Below are 18,991 nucleotides of genomic sequence, written 5' to 3' on the forward strand. Positions count from 1 at the left end.
AATTAGACAATATTTCATTTCAGAGAGTTTTTTGTTCTTTCTGTTTACATTGTTGTGATCTTTACACATATATTATTTTCCTCATTCTTTATTCTGTAACTCTGTATGTCTTTCAGTGTTTCTCTGAATTTCTCCTATTCTTCATTTCTTACAATACAATAATATTCCATTACCTTCATGTACTATAATTCATTTAGTTATTCCTCAAACAATAGACATTGGCTTTATTTCTAGTTCTTTACCATGTCAAAAAGTGCAGCTCTGAATATTATGGTCTATGTGGGTCTTTTCTTTCTTTCTTGGGTGATATACCGAGCAGTGTGATCTGTGACTTCTGTTAGGTATAGATATTTTAGTCACTTTTGTTTTTTTTCTAGCAGAATTCTGAACTGATTTCCCGAATAGTTGGACCATTTGATGAGCTAGATCTACAGTGTGTATTTTTCCATAGCCTCTCCAACATTGACGATTCCCATTTTTGTAATCTTAACTAGTTTTGCCTGATGTGAGGTAAAACCTCAGAGTTGTTTTGATTTTCATTTCTATTATTATTAGTGATTTGGAACAGATTTCACTTAGTTGTTGGTCATTTGCGATTATTTTAAGACATATTTGTTCTTTGTTCATAAAACAGTAGAAGTGAAAGTTCACTTCATTTCTAAGCCATTTCCAAAGGCTATGATCTCTCTTCCCATCTTCAGAAAGGTAAGCTTCTTGATAATAGGGACTATCTTTCTGGTATTTGTATACCTGTCACCTGGCATCCTCTTTTAACAATAATGCTTTTTATCATTTATTGATCTCTTTTTTCTAAGTAAATAATATTGTGTATACAGCACTTTAAGCACTGTACTTATGTTATCTCATTTGATAAATAAAGTTGATAAGAACATTTTTTTGTGAGAGGTAGAGAAGGAATTGGGAGTCATAGAGAAGAAAGATTTCAGATAGCTGTTGAGAGGAATAAGATATTCAATTTAAGAAGAGTGATGAGAGCTTAATTGAGATGAGATAATTTAGATTTGTGGTGGACATGGAGTGATGGTGTGACTTTCTCCCAGTTGCTTGGGAGTTCATCCAAAGAAGGCAGGCAGAGGATGTAATTCAGGTTCAAGGCTTTGCCGTGTGTTAGTGATGATAGAAGAAGGCCTAAGTGAGTCAAAGGTGAATGACAGTAAATACTTAAAATGGTCAATTACTGGAGTAAGAAAGGATAGTAAAAGCAACACTCCTGGTAGGAAGAAACTATGATTAACCCTATTTTATAGATGAGAAATTGAGTCAGAGAATTGTTAAGTGACTTGTCCGAAGTCAAATATCTGTCAAGTCTCTTGACATTGGGTTTCAACTCTTTCTGATCCGAGATCTAATGCTCTATCCACTGCACTAACTGCCTTTATAAGTTTGTAGATTTATAGATTGTTAAGAACCCTTAATACAGGGTTTCTTAATCTTGGGTCCATGGACAAGGAGACCTATTAGTAGATTTCAGAGCATTTGTGAATTTGGATTAGAAAAAAATTATGTCTACATTTTCAATAAACTTTGATTTCCTTTGTCACCATAAGCATTTTATTTTGTGCATTGAGAAACATTATTCTGAGGAGGTTCATGACATAAGAAAAAATATGAATTGGGAATTACTGCCTTAAAAGTTCTATAGAAGAAGAAAAGGAAACAAAGCCCAAGAAATTACTTTTTTAAATTCATTAATTACTGGATTCCAATCCAGGTTTCTTGACTCTTAGGTATAGAATCCTAGCATTTAAAGCAGAAAGGGACCTTAGATGTTATCTAGACCAGCTATTTCATTGTGCAGGCTTGTATAGGAGGCATCTAGGTGACACAGTAGAGAGAACACTGGGTCCTGTAGTCAGAAGACCTGAATTCAAATTCTGCCTCATTTCTGTGCTAATTCTATTATTGTTAATTGCTAATTCTGTTATTGTTGTTCAGTGATTTTCAGTAGTATCCAGCTCTTTGTGACCCCAATTAGGATTTTCATGGCAGAAAAACTAGGATAGTTTGCCATTCCCATCTCCAGATCATTTTACAAATGAGGAAACTGAGGCAAACAGGGTGGAGTAACTTGGCCATTGTCCCACAGCTAGCAGGTATCTGAGGCCAGATTTGAATTCAGGAAGATGAGTCTTCCTGACTCTAAGGCCAGCATTCCATCTACTGTGCTACCTAACTGCCCTTTGATCCTGCTCCAATCATATAATTTCCATTTGCCTAAGTTTCCTCATCTGTAAAATGTGGATAAAAATAGTCCTTACTTCACAGAGTTGTGATGATGATAAAATAATATTTGTACAATCCTTAGCACAGACCTTGGTACATAGAACTAAGATCACAGCACTTGGATCCTATGTCTAAGAGTCAGAAGAGCAGGGTTTGAAGTTCCCTTTCCACTCCAGGAAGAAAAGGAGACTCATAGATATGAAACAATTTGCCCAAGGTCCACACAGGTGTCAAGTGGCCTCATCAAAACTGGACTCTGGTCCTTTGACTCCAAATTCAACTCTTGGAACACTAAAAGCACTGTGAGTGAAAGTCACTCATGGATAGATCTAAGTGTGTCTGAAACCTGAAACATCCTGCCCATAAATTACCTCTCTATCTTGTTCCTCTTTAAGGAAAAGATGGTACCTGGGTACTCACATTAAACATTCACCTATCTCAATAGTACCAGATTGGGAGTAATTTTCTCTCCTCTCCTCTCCTCTATCTCTCCTCTCCTTTCCTCTCCTCTCCTCTCCTCTCCTCTCCTCTCCTCTCCTTTCCTCTCCTCTCCTCTCCTTTCCTCTCCTCTCCTCTCCTCTCGTCTCCTCTCCTCTCTTCTCCTCTCCTCTCCTCTCCTCTCTTCTCCTCTCCTCTCCTCTGCTTTGCTTTCCTCTCCTCTCTTTCCCTCCCCTGACCTCCCTTCCCTTATATTTTCTTTTCCTTTTCTTTTCCCCTTACCTTCCATCTTAAAATCATTACTATGTATTAGTTCCAAGGCATAAGAGTGGCAAGGGCTAGGTGATGAGAGTTAAATGACTTGCCCAGTGTCACACAGCTAGGAAGTATCTGAAATCAGATTTGAACCCAAGATCTCTCATCTCAAGGCCTGGCTCTCAATTCACTGAGTGACCTAGCTTTTCCCCTTTGGGGGCAGTTTCTAATGACTTTAGTAGCAATTTGTTTAGTGGTTGAGGTTAAGGGATGAAACGTTTTTAAGCAAATTGATGGTGTCTGATGATTGTGTTTGCAGAAATACAAAGGAGGCATGAAAGCCTTGATTAAATAGCTCAGACTGTCTTAAGTGAGTACATTATGCAACCCTGCTATCAACCAGATTTCTCAGTTCTAAAGGAAGAACAGTACAATGAGAGCCAAGGGAAGCTCTACTTCTCGCCATCATGTATTTGACTACATATATGATTATTTTCAGTGACTGCTCTGATAATAGCTTGTATTGAGCCTCAGCCTACAGCTTAGAGCTGTCTGTAATCATGATTGCCAGTAATTATAATTACCTAAACTCTGGGAATTATAATAATAGATTTGACAATGTTGGAACGTAATTGCTGTACAGCTCCAACTGAGAGCAGTTCCCCAGACTGACATCAAAACTCAAAGATTAGATAACGAAGGTTATCTTTTGAGAAATCAAAGCTTAAGCCACTGACTTTACCTATATAGTTTTTTCTTTTTGGAACCTTAAGAACAATACATCAAACAGCTCCTTTTGTTTTTACTTTGGTTTATGCCGGTTCAATTAAATTCCACACCTATTTGTTGATCCCCTGTACTATGTATAGTTCTCTGCTTTAGGGGTTACAAAAAGTACATTAGTCCTGGCACGCAAGAGTATGGTGGGAGGCGGACAAAATGCCAATTCCTAAGGACTCATGATGAAAATGCTATCCACTTCCACAGAAAGAATTGATGTACTGAGTACAAACTGAAGTTTCATTTTACTCTATTTTTTTTTCTAATGTGGCTGATATGGAAATATGCTTTGTGTGATTTCACATGTGTAATAGACAGTGATATTTCTTGCCTTCTGAATGAGTGGAGGAATGGCTAGAGGGAAAGAGAGAATTTGGACCTGGATCTTTCAAATAAAAAAGAACTTATAATAAATAACAATTAAAACATAAAAAAACATGTCAAAATAAAATGACAATTTAAAAATAATTTTAAATGATCACTTAGTGCCAGTTTATCACAATGCTTGGCACATATTGGTTCTATAAGAATGCTTATTATCCTTTCCCATTCCTCTTAGGAACATGCTTGGTCATCAGCATTTAGTTTCATATATGTTCTTTCTATTTCCATAGTTATAGTTTTGTTTTCCATTGTGGAACTTCTAAAGCCACCTTATTAATTTTTTTTTTGCAATAGTTATTTAGTCTACCTGTTCTTAAAATAGCTACAGTGCAAGGGATGATGTGATAAATTCCATAAGAATTTAAAGGAGAGAAAAGCCACATGTTCTTGGCGAATCAGAAAAGACTTCATTAAAGTGGTGGTTTTTGACCTAGACTTTTAAGCATTGGGTCGAAATCAGTGAGGATAGTTGTGGGTGAAGGATATTTCTAGTAGAGAGAAAACTGAGATAAGAAGATGGGAAAATATAATTTGTAGAGTATGTTATGAGGAATATGATAAGATAAAGAGATAACCTTTGTTGTGTTTGCATTTAGATTATCAAGGTGAAAATGCAAGGAAGAGGTACTCACCCTTTCCTCTGGCTCTCACTCTTTGGAATGTAGGCATTAGAGCCAAATCTAGAGACAACTTCTCTCACTGAGCAGCTCCAACTCTCTCCTTATCACTTTCAACTGCACCCTCGCAATCAGGTGGGAAGAGAAAATCATAAATATGACCCATATAACCCAGGCTTCTCTCAGAGAGCAATGACCACTCAATCACTTTAGTTTAAAGGCAGGGAAAAGCCTGGTTGTATTTTTACCTACCTTTGGGGCATTTATACAAAATATGAAAGTCAATATCAGTAATATTTTCTTTCATTTGCTCAGAGCCCCCAGGTAGATTCAAATCCTAACATTTTAAACATGGTTTAGGCCTCTGTCTCTCCATATACTATCTCTTTTTTTACCACCACTCTATTCCCCAAAAATGAAATATTGAAATTAAAAGATTTTGTGACATTTTTAGATCCAGAATAAGCTAGCTTTAAAGTACTAACTAAACCAGCAAATCTAACACTAACTAATCACAATACTCTGGATTATAAATCTATCCTATCAATTAGAAAATTTGAGGAGATGATGGTGAGGTAAAGGGGTAAAAAGACTGTCTTCTGTAGGAACTCTCAGGGGAAAAGATACCAGCTGATCAAACATGTCCCATATTTTTAAATTTTTATTTTTATATTATTTTTTCCATGGTTACATGATTCATGTTGTTTCCCACCCCTCTTCCCTCTCCCTCACAGAGTTGACAAGCAATTCCACTGGGTTATACAAAACATGCTCCATATTATGGTCACAGTTGTCCTCAGTGGACATAGGCACCACAAGTGCTGCCATGGTGGCACCTGTTTGTTCTCAACATCAGTTATGGTTGATCATGCTTCTTCATTCCTTCTGGCTCCCTAATGTTAGTTTCTTCTGCTTTTCTCTTCTTTGAAATGCATTCTGTGAAGGCATTCTTTGTCCAGTCCTCTTTTTCTCTGTATATCTTATTCAAGGGTCTCATAATCCCTCATAAAATGGAGAGAAAAATTCCAACTCTTGGAAACTACATTTCTCAGGAATTCAGGCAGGCAGGCTCTTAAAAATTTCTCTCTCTGCCTGCAAAGAAACCAGTGTCCCCCAAACCTGGCCACTACAGGTGGAGGTTATAACAATAGAAGGGCCTTGAATTTCAGGCTGAAGAGTTTCAATTTCACTATGAGTGCCATGAAATGTTTTGAGCAGTTTTGTGATGACCAAAGCTGCACTTTATGAAGATTAGTCTGGTAGCAGTCTGCCTTGTAGAGTGGAGTAGGAAAAGCCTAGAACTGGGAGAAATCAATTAGGAGTGTAGTGGAGGAAAATGGAAGGTCTGAATTGAAGGTGATGACAGATAATCCAAGGCAGTGAAAAATGCAGGAGAAATTTTACTAGTAGAATGGACAGGACTTAACTGATTAAATAGATGAAAAGGAGAAATACAAATTTGTTAAGTACCCTCAATATACCAGGCAAAGTACTAAATGCTTTATATATATATATCTCACTTGATCTTTTTTTTTAAACCCTTACCTTTGGTTTTAGTATCTCATCTTTTTTTTTAAAACCCTTAATTTTTTTAAACCCTTAATTTCCATTTTAGAATTAATACTACGTATAGATTTTAAGGCAAGAGAGCAATAAAGGCTAGGCAGTGGGAATTAAGTGACTTGCTCAGGGTCATACAGCCAGGAAATGTCTCAGACCAGATTTGAACCAGGATCTCCCATCTCTAGGTCTGACTCTCAGTCTACTTAGCCATCTAGCTGCCCCCTTAGTATCAATTTTAAGACAGAAGAGTAGCAAAGTGTAGGCAATTAGGATTAAATGACTTGTCCAGGGACACACTGCTAGGAAATGTCTGAGGTCAGATTGGAACTCAGGACATCCCAACTCCAGGCTTGATGTTATATGCACTGTGCTACCTAGCTGCCTTTTATCTCATTTGATCTTCACAGCATTCTTGTGAACTTGTTGGTATGAGGTGCTATTATTCTCTCCATTTGCCGTTGAGGAAACTGAGGCAGAGATGCTCTGAGTCATCCATTAATAAATGTCAGACTGTATTTGGAGTCATGTCTTCCTGGTTATAGGTTCAGTGTTCTATTCGTTGGATCACTGAGCTACTTCTGTGGGGTAGGATGGGGGGATCAAAGATGACCAGAAAAGTTGTGAGCCTGAGTGACTAGAAAATTCAGGAAGAAGATCTCGTTAAGTCAGTTTGAGATGAGTTGAATTGGAGGCATCAATAGATATCCTAATTAGAGTGTCCATCTTTGGAATCTTTGGAATGGCATCATTAATTTTATTGCCCCATTTCATTATTGATGCTGCTCAGTCATATTTGAGCTATTCAGACAACAAATTTAGGTGGCATTATGGTTAGAGAGCTGGACTTAGTGTCTAGAAGACATAATTTCACATTCTACCTTGCTCACTGGTTCTGCCTCAATATCCCCATCTATAAAATGGAGATAATAATAGCACTTTCCTCCCAAGGTTTTTGTGAGTATCAAATGAGATAATGCATATAAAGCATTTTGCAAATCTTAAAGTGCCAGTTAAATGATAGTTATTCTTATTACCCACCTTGTTTGAGGCACTGTGTTAGCTACTGGAGATAAAGTCTGATGTGCAAAATGAGGGATGAAACAGAGATTATTGGGCATCGCCTTTGCCTTTAAAAAATTACATATTTTGTCTAGCGTTAGAGAGTAACTAAGATTGTGGATTTTTGTAACTGTACCTAGGATCTGTGGATTTGTTTTAGGTCAGATTTTGTATGTTGGAGGGAGAAATGGAGGGAGGGAGATTCTAAGAAACAGAATGAAAAGTTATGAAGTAGGAAAATGAAGAAATAGCCCCTTTAAAGAGATTGTACAGTAGGCTTATTGCTTCTATTAGAAAATCACCATTAAGTACTAGTCACCCCCTATCCACCACAACCTTGACCTGCAGGCTTTGGAAATAACCATTCGTGTCTAAGAGTTAATTTTCTCCATTAATGAATGACCTGAATGGCCAGCTCCTCAGGATAGATTCTCCTAAAGGAGGATAAGGGAGAGGCTGACAACCTAAAAGCCCCTGCTCTCCTTCTCATGTGCTAAGGATGAGTTTTCCTTCCTCTTCAGCATCATTGCCTCCATCCCTGAGTCTAGGAGGATGTAAGTCAATTTCAGATTGATGTTATTAAATTAAGACTGGTGGGTCTTTTTGTTCCTTGGCCACTGTGTATTGCATGCTTCCTGCAAGCTGCCACAATTATCAATAATGTCAGAACTGTCATAAAAGAAAACCTATTTGATTACTATTTAGAATACTAGGATTTAATTTACAAGCCTAGTCAGCGACAAGGCACAGAGAAGTGTGTTTTGGTGGAACTACTGGGTTTCTGAACATAATCCATTTCCCACAGCATATAGGAAGCAGTCATGCCAGGTCTTGACCAGCCTTAATCATTGATCTTGGAGGCAATTTGTGATTTGTTGAATTTCAGGGGAGGAGGCACAGAAACTTTCTATTCTGCTAGTCTGTCCTTGGCCCTGGGGGTCTGAAATGGAGAGGAAGAACCAGCTGGTTCTTTACTGGGTCTTGAACAAAGACTAGGTATAGAAAGGCAAAACAAAAGAATTAGATGTGACTGTTCATTTAAAGGTGACCTGGAGGCTGATTCTAAAATGGCTCTAGTCAAAAAAGGGAAAAGAAAGGTACCTCCCCCACTCCCTCCTCACTGCCGCAGCAGCTCCCTACAGTGAGGTCTCAAAGTTTTTCCTTGACTACTGCTGTGAATTGGATTTGCTTCTTCTGAATACTCCTTCCTATGCATGCATTCTTCTGTTATCTCTGCTGAAAAGGAAGGGCTCCAGGTGGCAGGTGCCTGGTACTCCAGTCTTTCTGCATTTTTGTGGCTTCTTTTTTCATTTTTATTATTATAAAATTTGGACAAAAATCAACAAACATGAATATTTCCATATTCAAAGAACAGAAAAGGAGAGGATTGTCTAGGATGTTGTAAATTTTTATTAAATGCAATTCATTTATATACATGTATATAAAATGTATGTGTATATATAAAATATATATACACCTAGACATGCATGTATCTCATTCATTAATAATAATAGTAGGCAGTGGGGCAGCTGGGTAGCTAGTGGATTGAGAGCCAGGCCTAGAGACAGGAGGTCCTAGGTTCAAATCCGGCCTCAGACACTTCCCAGCTGTGTGACCCTGGGCAAGTCACTTGACCCCCATTGCCTACCCTTACCAATCTAACACCTATAAGTCAATACACAGAAGTTAAGGGTTTAAAATCTAAATAAATAAATAAATAATAATAGTAGGCATTTATAAAACATTTTAAAGTTTGCAAAGCACTTAACAGATACTTCATTTTATCTTTATAACAGCACTTGCACATGTTTCCCCATCTCAAAGATGAAGAAACTGAGATACACAGTGACTTGCTCAGGCCATATATCTAGAAGGAGCTAGGTGGCTCAGTAGATAGAATACTAAGCTTGGAGTCAGGAAGACCTAATTCAGCTTCAGACACTAGTTGTATGACCCTGGCCAAGTCACTCTTGTCTATGTCAGGTTCCTCATCTATAAGATGGGGAACCTTTGTTTGCTTTAATCCACTAGAGAAGGAAATAGCAAACCATTCCAGTATCTTTGCCAAGAAAACCCCATGTGCACATGAAGGAAGTGTCTGAGGTCAAATTTGAATTCAAGACTTTCTAATTCCAGGTATAGCACTCTACACTATGCAACCTAGCTGCAGTGTTAGTTCCAAAGATGTTCAGGTTGTATTTTTCTTCATCTGAACTTCCCCTTATTATCTTATGTGCATTGTAAAAAGTGCTTCACTGATGGATCTTCCTTCCTTCCTTCTTTTCTCTTATCAGTATCTTTAGTCCTCCTTTTGTGGCCTTTCTTTCAATTTTCTTGATCCCAGGCTCTTAAAAAAAAGGTTTTATTGATGCTTTTTATTTTTACATTGAAGTTATTTCTGAAACTACCCCTCTTTTCATCCCTCAAGACCATCCTCCAAATTGAACTCTCCCTTAAGGAAGAAAAAATTGCCCGAGATTACATAAACTTGGACAAGAAACAGAAGACCATAAGGGCATTGATTATATTTTTCTCACTGTTGCCCATTGAAGGCAATTGAGAGAAAAATTGATTTGGAAAGTGAGCATTTGGCTAAGAAGGTATTATCTGAGAATAGAATTTAGGATTTGGAATTCTGTAACATAGTTTAAAATATAGGCATGACAAGTGCTAGGACAGAGATAGAATATACTTAACAAATGTTGCTAAGAATATATGTACTGAATATTTTGTAGGACTTTAAACTGAAAAAGGATGGGGTAGGGAGACAGCTACTTATGCATACCTATCAAGATAGATACTCTCTATAGAAAGTAGGTAAAGTGACAAAAGAATAACAACTGAGAGACCCAGAAATTCACAGGAAACAAAGTCCAAAAAAGGAGCTAGCAGCAACACCCTTGGCTAAAATGTATATACTCAAATTCCCCAAAGATCATAGAATCATAGAACTTGACAATTGCAAGGGACTTTAATGACTTCCTGGTTCAATTCATACATGAAAGCAATCTCCAGTATAATTTACCAAACACATTGACTTCCACTTTAAGAGGTCTTAATGCAAGGAGGCAAATTTTACTTCAGAGGTATAACTGAAACTTGGTGGGATAAAACCTATAAAAAAGAATATGAATCTGATCATGCATTCTTGATTCAAAAGAAACAAGATAGAGTAAAAGAGGAAGAGGGGAAGAATCTACATTAAGATTGCTCATTTTAATTAGTTTCATACTGATACACTAATGGGAGGAATCAAACAGGAGAAGCCTGATAGAAAACATTTGGGTGAAAAGACAACAGAAGGCAAAACAGAAGAGACTTTGTCATTGATATACATTATAGATCACCTAGATAGAAAGAGGAAATAGATGAGGAATTGAGCTTTCAATTCTGACACAAAAGACATATGTAGATAAGAGACTTCAGTTATCCAGATATTTTCTGGAGCTTTCTCTGGTAAAAGGAGAACAGCAAACATTCCTTGATTTTCTCCTTTTTTCAAATAGTGGAGAGACTAACAAGGAAAAATTTTATTTGGGATCAGATTCTCATTAACCAGCAGGAAGTGGTTACTAGGGTAGAAATGATGGGAATCCTGGGGTGAGGGAGATGATGCCTCCATCTTAAAGTTTGTGATAGAGAAGAGGAAAGCTGGTGTATCTTTGTTTCTTTGTATACATTTGTAACACGTATCTTAGATCTGGGGAAAACAAGACAGATGGGGATCATATGTGCTAAAATTCTACAAAAAGGAGTCATCCCAGGAGGAATGGGATATACTTAAAAGTGGAATTCTGAAGACTCAAAAGAGAAATAAGTCCAGTGAGGATGAAAAATAGAAATTTTTTAAATATCATTATAGTTGGGGGCAGCTGGGTAGCTCAGTGGATTGACAGCCAGGCCTAGAGACAGGAGGTCCTAGATTCAAATCTGGCCTCAGACACTTCCCAGCTGTGTGACCCTGGGCAAGTCACTTGACCCCCACTGCCTACCCTACTACTCTTCTGCCTTGGAGCCAATATACAGTATTGACTCCAAGACAGAAGGTAAGGATTTTAGAAAAAATTAATTAAAAAAAAAATCAGTATGGTTACACAGGGAACTAACCCAGCCACCTTATATTTTAGAAATGTGCAGACGTATAGGAACAAGTTTTGATCCTGTCAAAATACTGTCAGAAATGCTAAATTTCAGAATAAGTTGAAGTTGGCTGGGGAAGCTAAGGACAACAATAACAAAGGACTGTATTAGGGAGAAAAAGGAAAATAAAAGAAGTATAAGAATGCTTGAGGGTGGGTTGAATGGTAGCTCAGTAACTGACTCCAAAGAGAATGTAATTGTTTTAATATTTTTGTTTGATCCCAGAAGGAAGAACCAGCAGTAATGGGTGGAAGACATAAAAAAGGCAAATTTAGGGGGAGAAAAACCTCTTATCATAGTTATGTCTATCTAAAGGTAGAAATAGACTGCCCTAAGAGTTGATGGGTTCCTTCCCCTCGAGTTCTCTAAACAGAGACTGATTTAACCCTTGTTAAGTTTTCACAATTGAGATTCTTTTTGTGTATGGCTTTGACTAGGTGGCCATTGAGATAGACCCTGTCCAGTTCTTCAGTTATGTAATTTTTTGTCAAAACAGTTGAAAATGACTTCATATGACATTGTCTATAACTTTTTGTCCCTGAGGAGAAATGGGACCATCATTGGCTTTTAGTCATCAGAGTTAGCAGCTGTCTTTTCACAGTCATTTCTTTTCTTTTTTTTCCCCATCCATCTTAGAATCAATACTCTATATTGGTTCCATGGCAGAAGAGCAGTAAGGGCTGGGCAATTGGGGTTAAGTGATTTGCCCAAGGAAGATTTGAACCCAGATCCTGCCATCTCTAGACCTGCCCTTCTCCACTGAGCCATCTACCTGGCCCTTAGCAATCATTTCTTTTGAATTGTTGTAGTTGTGCATAGTGTTCTTATCAGTTCGTTGTAAAACTTCCTTTCTCCAAATTCCTTATTTTTGCCATTCCATACTGCTCTGTAATATTCTATGACATTCAAGTATCCATCCCCTAATCCGTGAGTACTCATTTTGATTGCATTTCTTGGCTTCTACAAAAACAATTCTGTGAATATCTGATATATATTTCTGGGACAATTTGGCTGGATTTGTTCATCTGATGGCAAAAATAGTTGGTCCCTTAGGTCAGGTCAACAGCCCTAGACACTCCATTGATTTTGTCTGTCTACTTATCCTATCTATTTTCATATATATCTGTTGGAACCCAGACTTTAGCAGCTCACTGCTGGGATTCTATTTGGATTTTGTTTTGTTTCAGGGCTATCTATTTCAGTTGTACATAAATCTCCAATTTACTGAGAAACTTCTACTTGTTCTTTTAGAATGCGTTTGTTTAAAGGATAAATTGTTTAAAGTTCCATCCAGAAAGCTTTCTAATCTGTGACTTTTTTCCTTCTCTAGGAAGCCTTGGTCTTTGAGGAGAAAAGAACAAGGAATACTTAATGTGTGTATTTTAAGTATGAAATAATAACTCAAACAGGCATATACACACATATATACATATATATGTATATAAATTATTTGCATGATTTATCCCTGTTATACCTAGAGCCATAATGGTCTTTACATATAAAGAGAAGATGGATATGGTCATTTGTAGAATTTTCCATTTTTTTAGATTCAACAATTTTGGCAAAAATACTGAGAATTTCTGTTTAAACAGAAGTGGTATTTATGTGTGTGTATATACATACATATATATGTACACATACACATGCACACACATATATACACACTAGCGTCTTTGTTCTTCACGTATCTCAAATGCCTGGAATACACTCTCTCCTTACAACTCCTTTAAGAGATTCTTCAAATGTCATCTTCTGCATGAAGGCTTCCCTGTTTCTAATTCTTTCCTTTCAAAACCATTATAGATTTAACTAGTTTGTACATATTGTATTATATTTATTAACTTTATCTTTATGTTATACATATTTTTCTTTCTTTGTACTTGTGTTTTCCCTCCTTAGAATGTTCCTTGCAAGTAGGAATTATTTCATTCTTTGTACTTGTATTTCTATAATGCCTAGCACATAGAAAGTACTTAATACTTTTCGAGATATCTATATAGGTGACTACAGATATACTTACAATAATGGTTAGCATTTATAATAAATGATGTAATAGAATGTATTATATTCATATTACTGTCATTAAAATAGATATTAACATATTGCATAATATTATTATTTTTTTTACATTCTGTTGTAGAATCAACAAGTGACAAAAGCTAGGAAATAGGAGTTAAATGACTTGCCCAAGGTCACACAGCTAAGAAGTGTCTCAGGCCAGATTTGAACCAGGTCCTCTCATCTCTAGGCCTGGCTCTCAATCCACTGAGGCACCTAGCTGCCCCCTATATAGTATTAACTAATAATAATAATATCATATTAAATAATAAAAAATAAAATCTAACATTTATTTAGTATTTAAAGGTTTGCAAAGAGCTTTACAAATTCCATCCTGTTTGATCCTCACAATAACTCTAGGAGGTAGGTATTATTATTATTATTACTGTTTTACAGATGAAAAAACTGAGGCAGAGGCTCAGTGACTTGTCCATGATTATTCAACTAGTTAAGTATCTTAAGGTAAGCTTTAGATATGTAGGTACATATATCTCAACAATAAGTAACTTATTTTAAGGTTTAAGAAGCTTTCTCACAATAATCCTGTTTTCTTTTTAGAAATAGGGAATGTAGGACTCAATTATGGAGGCTTAAGTGGTTGTACAAATGGTCATAAATGAGTTAGAAGTGGATTTCAGACGCAAATCTCTTGACTTCAAGTCTTATGTTTTTTCTATTACTTCTCCAACTATTAAAAAGATTTCCTGATTTCTTTTTCCCTTCTATCTTAATTTTGCCCTCAAACAGCCTCCCTCCCATCCTATACTAGCCCTTTAGGGTCTATCTCTAGTTACCATAACAATAGGGGACAATAACAGCCAATATCCTTAGCTTTTTGCTTTCTTGCTTGGCTTGGCTTTTTCTCTCCTAGCATCTGTTCTGGTCTGTGTTGATGCCAATTCCTTTAGAATGCACGTGCTTAAGGACACGGGAACAAGACTTCTTCACATGAATGGCCATTGGTGCTACCAAGAGTGAATTATATTCACTCTTTCATTTTTGTTCACGTGTTCCACTCATTCATGATTTTATTTTTCTTTTGCACTCAGAGACAAGAGTAATTTTGATTTTGAGTCCTTCTTTGAGTCATTTTGTGAATAGCAACGAGCCTGGCATCCTTCTTCTTGAGTCTAAACATTTCTTGGCTACCCTACAGTCTTTGGTCTAGAAATTGCCATACCTAGAAGTTGTCTTCCTTTTAATCTCTGATTTTTTGAAGTCCTTGCCACCTGCCTTCCTGAATGCCTAATGATAATGGCACCACCTACATTAAGACCTTTCCTGGTTCCACTCTTTCCACTTCAAAAAAATTACTTCATATATATTTTATATTTGCTTATCCATGTACCTATTATTTCTCCCTAGGAAAAGGGAGTGCCTTTAAGGCATGGACTGTCTTGCTTTTGTCTCTTCCATACTCTTCCTCTGTGGCCATCATTCAGCAACTTTTCCTCACTTGAGATTTATCATACCCAAATCTGTCACCTAGCCAGATCATGATGGCTGTTATCTAGAGGCTTCTGAGTCATTTTCCCCTCCTTTCTAAAGGAGTTTAGTACCTGGCTTCCAATCTTCCTCAAAGATCCAATTTTTCCCCTATTCTAGAGGACTGCAAGATACTATTGATATCTCCTCAAATATCCTATCCTCCAAAGCCTCAGTCTCCTCAATTCCCAAGACCTATTCCCCTAGAGTAAGAAGATAAGAACAAATTCACATGGTTGCTGAAAAGGCAAGGGACACCCATCTCAGGATTTTCATTCAGTTGCCCATTTTCGGAATGGAAAAAACAAATCAACTACCATAAAGCAGAAGAGGCTGCTAGATTCTCAAGAGCCAAGTTTTTAGGATCATCTAATGTACATATACTACGTTTGTGGAGCCACCAGAGTGCTGAGCTGAGGGAGACATACAAAATATTTCAATGTACTAGACGTGTGTGTGTGTGTGTGTGTTAGAGAGAGAGATAGATGGGGCAGGGGGGAATGGAGAGAGAGGGAGATAGAGAGGGAGAGGAAGAAAAACAGAGAGAAACAGGGAGAGAATGCAGAATTGACTGAGTAGATAGGTCTTCAGATGATTCAGTGGACACAGTACATGCATCATTGAAAGTGGCCTAATTATAGGTCACCAGAAAGGACCAAGGCATAAATGGGTGCCCCACAAGCATTTATTAATATTCATGGAAAGTATATCAGCCAGATCAGATCATAAGGACTCCCATAATTACCCCCTCTTGCAACAGGAAGGGACTAAGTTACTGAGAGTCAGGCCCAGAGATGGGAGGTCCTGGGTTCAAATGTGACCTATGAAAGTCACTTGACCCTCATTGCCTAGCCCTTACGTTCTTCTGCCTTGGAATCAATAGTATTAGTTCCAAGACAAAAGTTAAGGGCTTAAAAAAAGTTTCTATATGATCCTAAAAGTAATAGAGAGTCACTGGAGTTTATTGAATATTGAGTGGCATAATCAGAGTTTTGCTTTACAAAAGCCACTTTGGTAACTATATGGAAGATAAATTGGGAATATTTTTGAGGCAGGAAGACCACTTAGTAGACTATTATGATAGTCTGATAAACAGGTAACAAAGTCCTGAATTAAAGTGTGGCTTAGGAGTTGAGAGAAGCACATGTGTATGAGAGATACTGTGGAGATAGAAAGTATAAGATTTGATAACTGATTGGATATATGGGGTGAGAGGGTGAGAGGGTGGGAGGAATCAAGGATGGTTTCAAGCCTGGGTGATTGGAAGGTTGGTTGTATCCTCAACAGAAATAGACCAGTTTAGAAAAGGGGTGGATTTTGGCAGAAAGATAATGAATTCTGTTTCGGACTTGATGAGTTCGAGATGCCTATGGGACATAGAGATAAAAATGTCTGATAGGGACATATCTTTTTGGACATTGTCAGTGTGAGAGTTTATTTTAGCTGAGTGTATGTGTTTATAACAGTTTGGGGTTTTTTTTGGCTTTCTCAATGGCGAGGGAATGTGGGGAGAAGAAAAGGCAAATTATTTTAAAGTAAAGCAAAAAATTTTAAATTAAAAAAATGTTTTTGCAGAATTTTATTTTAAAAAATCCCCCCTGATATCAAGTATATAGTTGGTGATATGAGACTGGAGCTTAGGAGAGATTGCAGAGCTAGCTGTACAGATTTGGGATTCATCCAAATATAGATGATAAGAAAATATAAGATCATGGGCTTGGGATTAAAAGGTGCAGTATAAATCCAACTTCTTTGTGTTATGTATCAGAAAAAGAATGTCCCAAAGAAACTATGTGACTTACCTAAGGTCACACTTTTGCTTCCATGTGACATTTTGTCATTGTCACAGTGATAAGGGGGTTTGGTTTATAAGCTGCACCATGCAATGTTGGTGGTAACTCTTTTGCCTCCAGCTCTCACCCCTGGAGGGTATATATAGAGATGAGTTGAAGGATGTGTGGCCAACTTTCCGGAAACATTTGAGTTCCTCTTTTTAGGGTTGTGAGAATCAAATGGGAGTACACAGACGAAGCAATTTGCCAACTTTATTTTTTTTATTGTTTTTAAAAAATTTTGTTTTTAAATATTTTTCCATGTTTACATGATTCATTTTCTCTTCCTCCCCTCTTCTCTCCCCCCTCCCAGAGCCAACAAGCAATTCCACTGGGTTGTATAGCAATTTGCCAACTTTAAAGTGCTATTTAAATGCCAGCTATCATTATCCTAGCTGTATGACCCCTAGACATTCATTTAACCTCTCTCTCTCTAAGCCTCCATTCCCTCACCTGCAAAATGAGGATAAGAATATTACCTACCTAGTAGAGTTGTTGTGAGAATCAAATGAAGTAATATTTGTAAAAAGTGCTTAGCATAGAGCCTGGCACATAGTAAGTACTTTATAAATGCTTGATTCCTGGCTAAATGCTGATGAAAGACACTGGGATTAACTCCTCTGTTTCTTTTTTCTTTGCAGTACAAGATAGGACAACTGTACATGATCAGCAAGCACAGCCATGAGCAGAGTGACCGAGGAGAAGGTGTGGAGGTTGTCCAGAATGAGCCCTTTGAAGATCCTAACCATGGTAATGGACAGTTCACAGAGAAGCGAGTGTATCTCAACAGGTGAGTCTCAGTGACTATTTTCCCTCCTTCTATGACTTTATGATGAAATGGAATATTTCAAGGAAACAATTTATATGTGACCTGATTAGGTTAAATTCAAGCATAGGAACTGATTCTCTATTATATGCTATCTTCTGGGTTAAAGCAATGACTATCTTTTGCTTGGTTTATCAGATAAATTATTTGCTGAATGTGATTTCTCAGCATATTGCCAAAACTCCTAAGCTTTCATTTTACTTTAGAAGTTTTAGGATTGCTTTTTCTTGTTTGTATAAGAATGAAGTCATCTCTGCCTTGCCGTCATCTTCCTGTTTTTGCAGTATTGGTTCCATATACTGTTTGGCCACCAGCCATTGTCCTTGTCTTTCCAACCTCATCTCTCTACCCCCCCACAATGAAAATGAAAATGACATTAAGATTAAATCCTCCCTTAAATGTCACAGGACTTCATTTTGTTCCTTCAGTGAACTGACAGCATTAGTAGGGAAAAAAATATTTGGATTTCCAGTTTTATCCTGGAATTTTAATTTTACTTTTTCATTATTCTAAACTTGACAAAAATCATCGAACATGACCATTTCCATATATGAAGAACAGAAAAAAGGAATAAATTTTTTAACAACAAATATCTATTATAAGCTTTTTGAAAGAAGTAATCAACAATTTAATTCCAAAATTGTTCAGCTTGTCTTGACTTCCTTCTGTTCTTTCTATTACTTTTTAAAAAAATTTTTTTAAACCCTTAACTTCTGTGTATTGGCTACTAGGTGGAAGAGTGGTAAGGGCTAGGCAATGGGGGTCAAGTGACTTGCCTAGGGTCACACAGCTGGGAGGTGTCTGAGGCAAGATTTGAACCTAGGACTTCCCATCTCTAGGCCTGACTCCAATCCACTGAGCTACCCAGCTGCCCCCTTTCTGTTACATTTTTTAAAAAAGTTTCTTTTTTTCTTGTGATGAGATAGCTCTCATCATTCTCCCTTCTGAAATAATAAGCCCCTTCTCCAAAATAAATAATCATAGTCAAGCAAAACAAATCCTTATATTGGCAACATCTAGAAATATCTTCTGCATGTCTAGGCTATTCCATCTCTACAATTGTTGCATTGATCAGAGTTCTTAAGTCTTTCAATTTTTTTTCTTTTCAATATTGTGGATGTACAAATTGTTCTAGTTCTGCTCACTTCATTCTAAATCTGTTCATATAAGATTTTCCGAAACTGTCTCTTTGGGTATTTTTAACATCGAAATAGATTTCCATTACATTTGTTTGCCATTATTTGTTCAGCCATTTCCCAGTTGATGGGAACCTTCTTACTTTAAAATTCTTTGCTATGGCAAAAAAAAAA

At 37.1% G+C, this 18,991-nt stretch overlaps 1 protein-coding gene across 3 annotated transcripts in view; it reads left to right on the forward strand.

Moving 5' to 3' along the window:
* PITPNC1 (phosphatidylinositol transfer protein cytoplasmic 1) overlaps positions 1-18,991 on the forward strand; it is a 440,717-nt gene that overhangs the window by 163,976 nt on the left and 257,750 nt on the right. For all 3 annotated transcript variants that reach the window (XM_044676341.1, XM_044676342.1, XM_044676343.1), the window contains exon 2: positions 17,497-17,645. In XM_044676341.1, the coding sequence (XP_044532276.1) occupies positions 17,497-17,645 (149 nt within the window). The remainder of the gene's footprint in view (positions 1-17,496; positions 17,646-18,991) is intronic.

Source organism: Gracilinanus agilis, chromosome 4 (assembly GCF_016433145.1).
Source record: "Gracilinanus agilis isolate LMUSP501 chromosome 4, AgileGrace, whole genome shotgun sequence".
Taxonomy (NCBI): Eukaryota; Metazoa; Chordata; class Mammalia; order Didelphimorphia; family Didelphidae; genus Gracilinanus; species Gracilinanus agilis.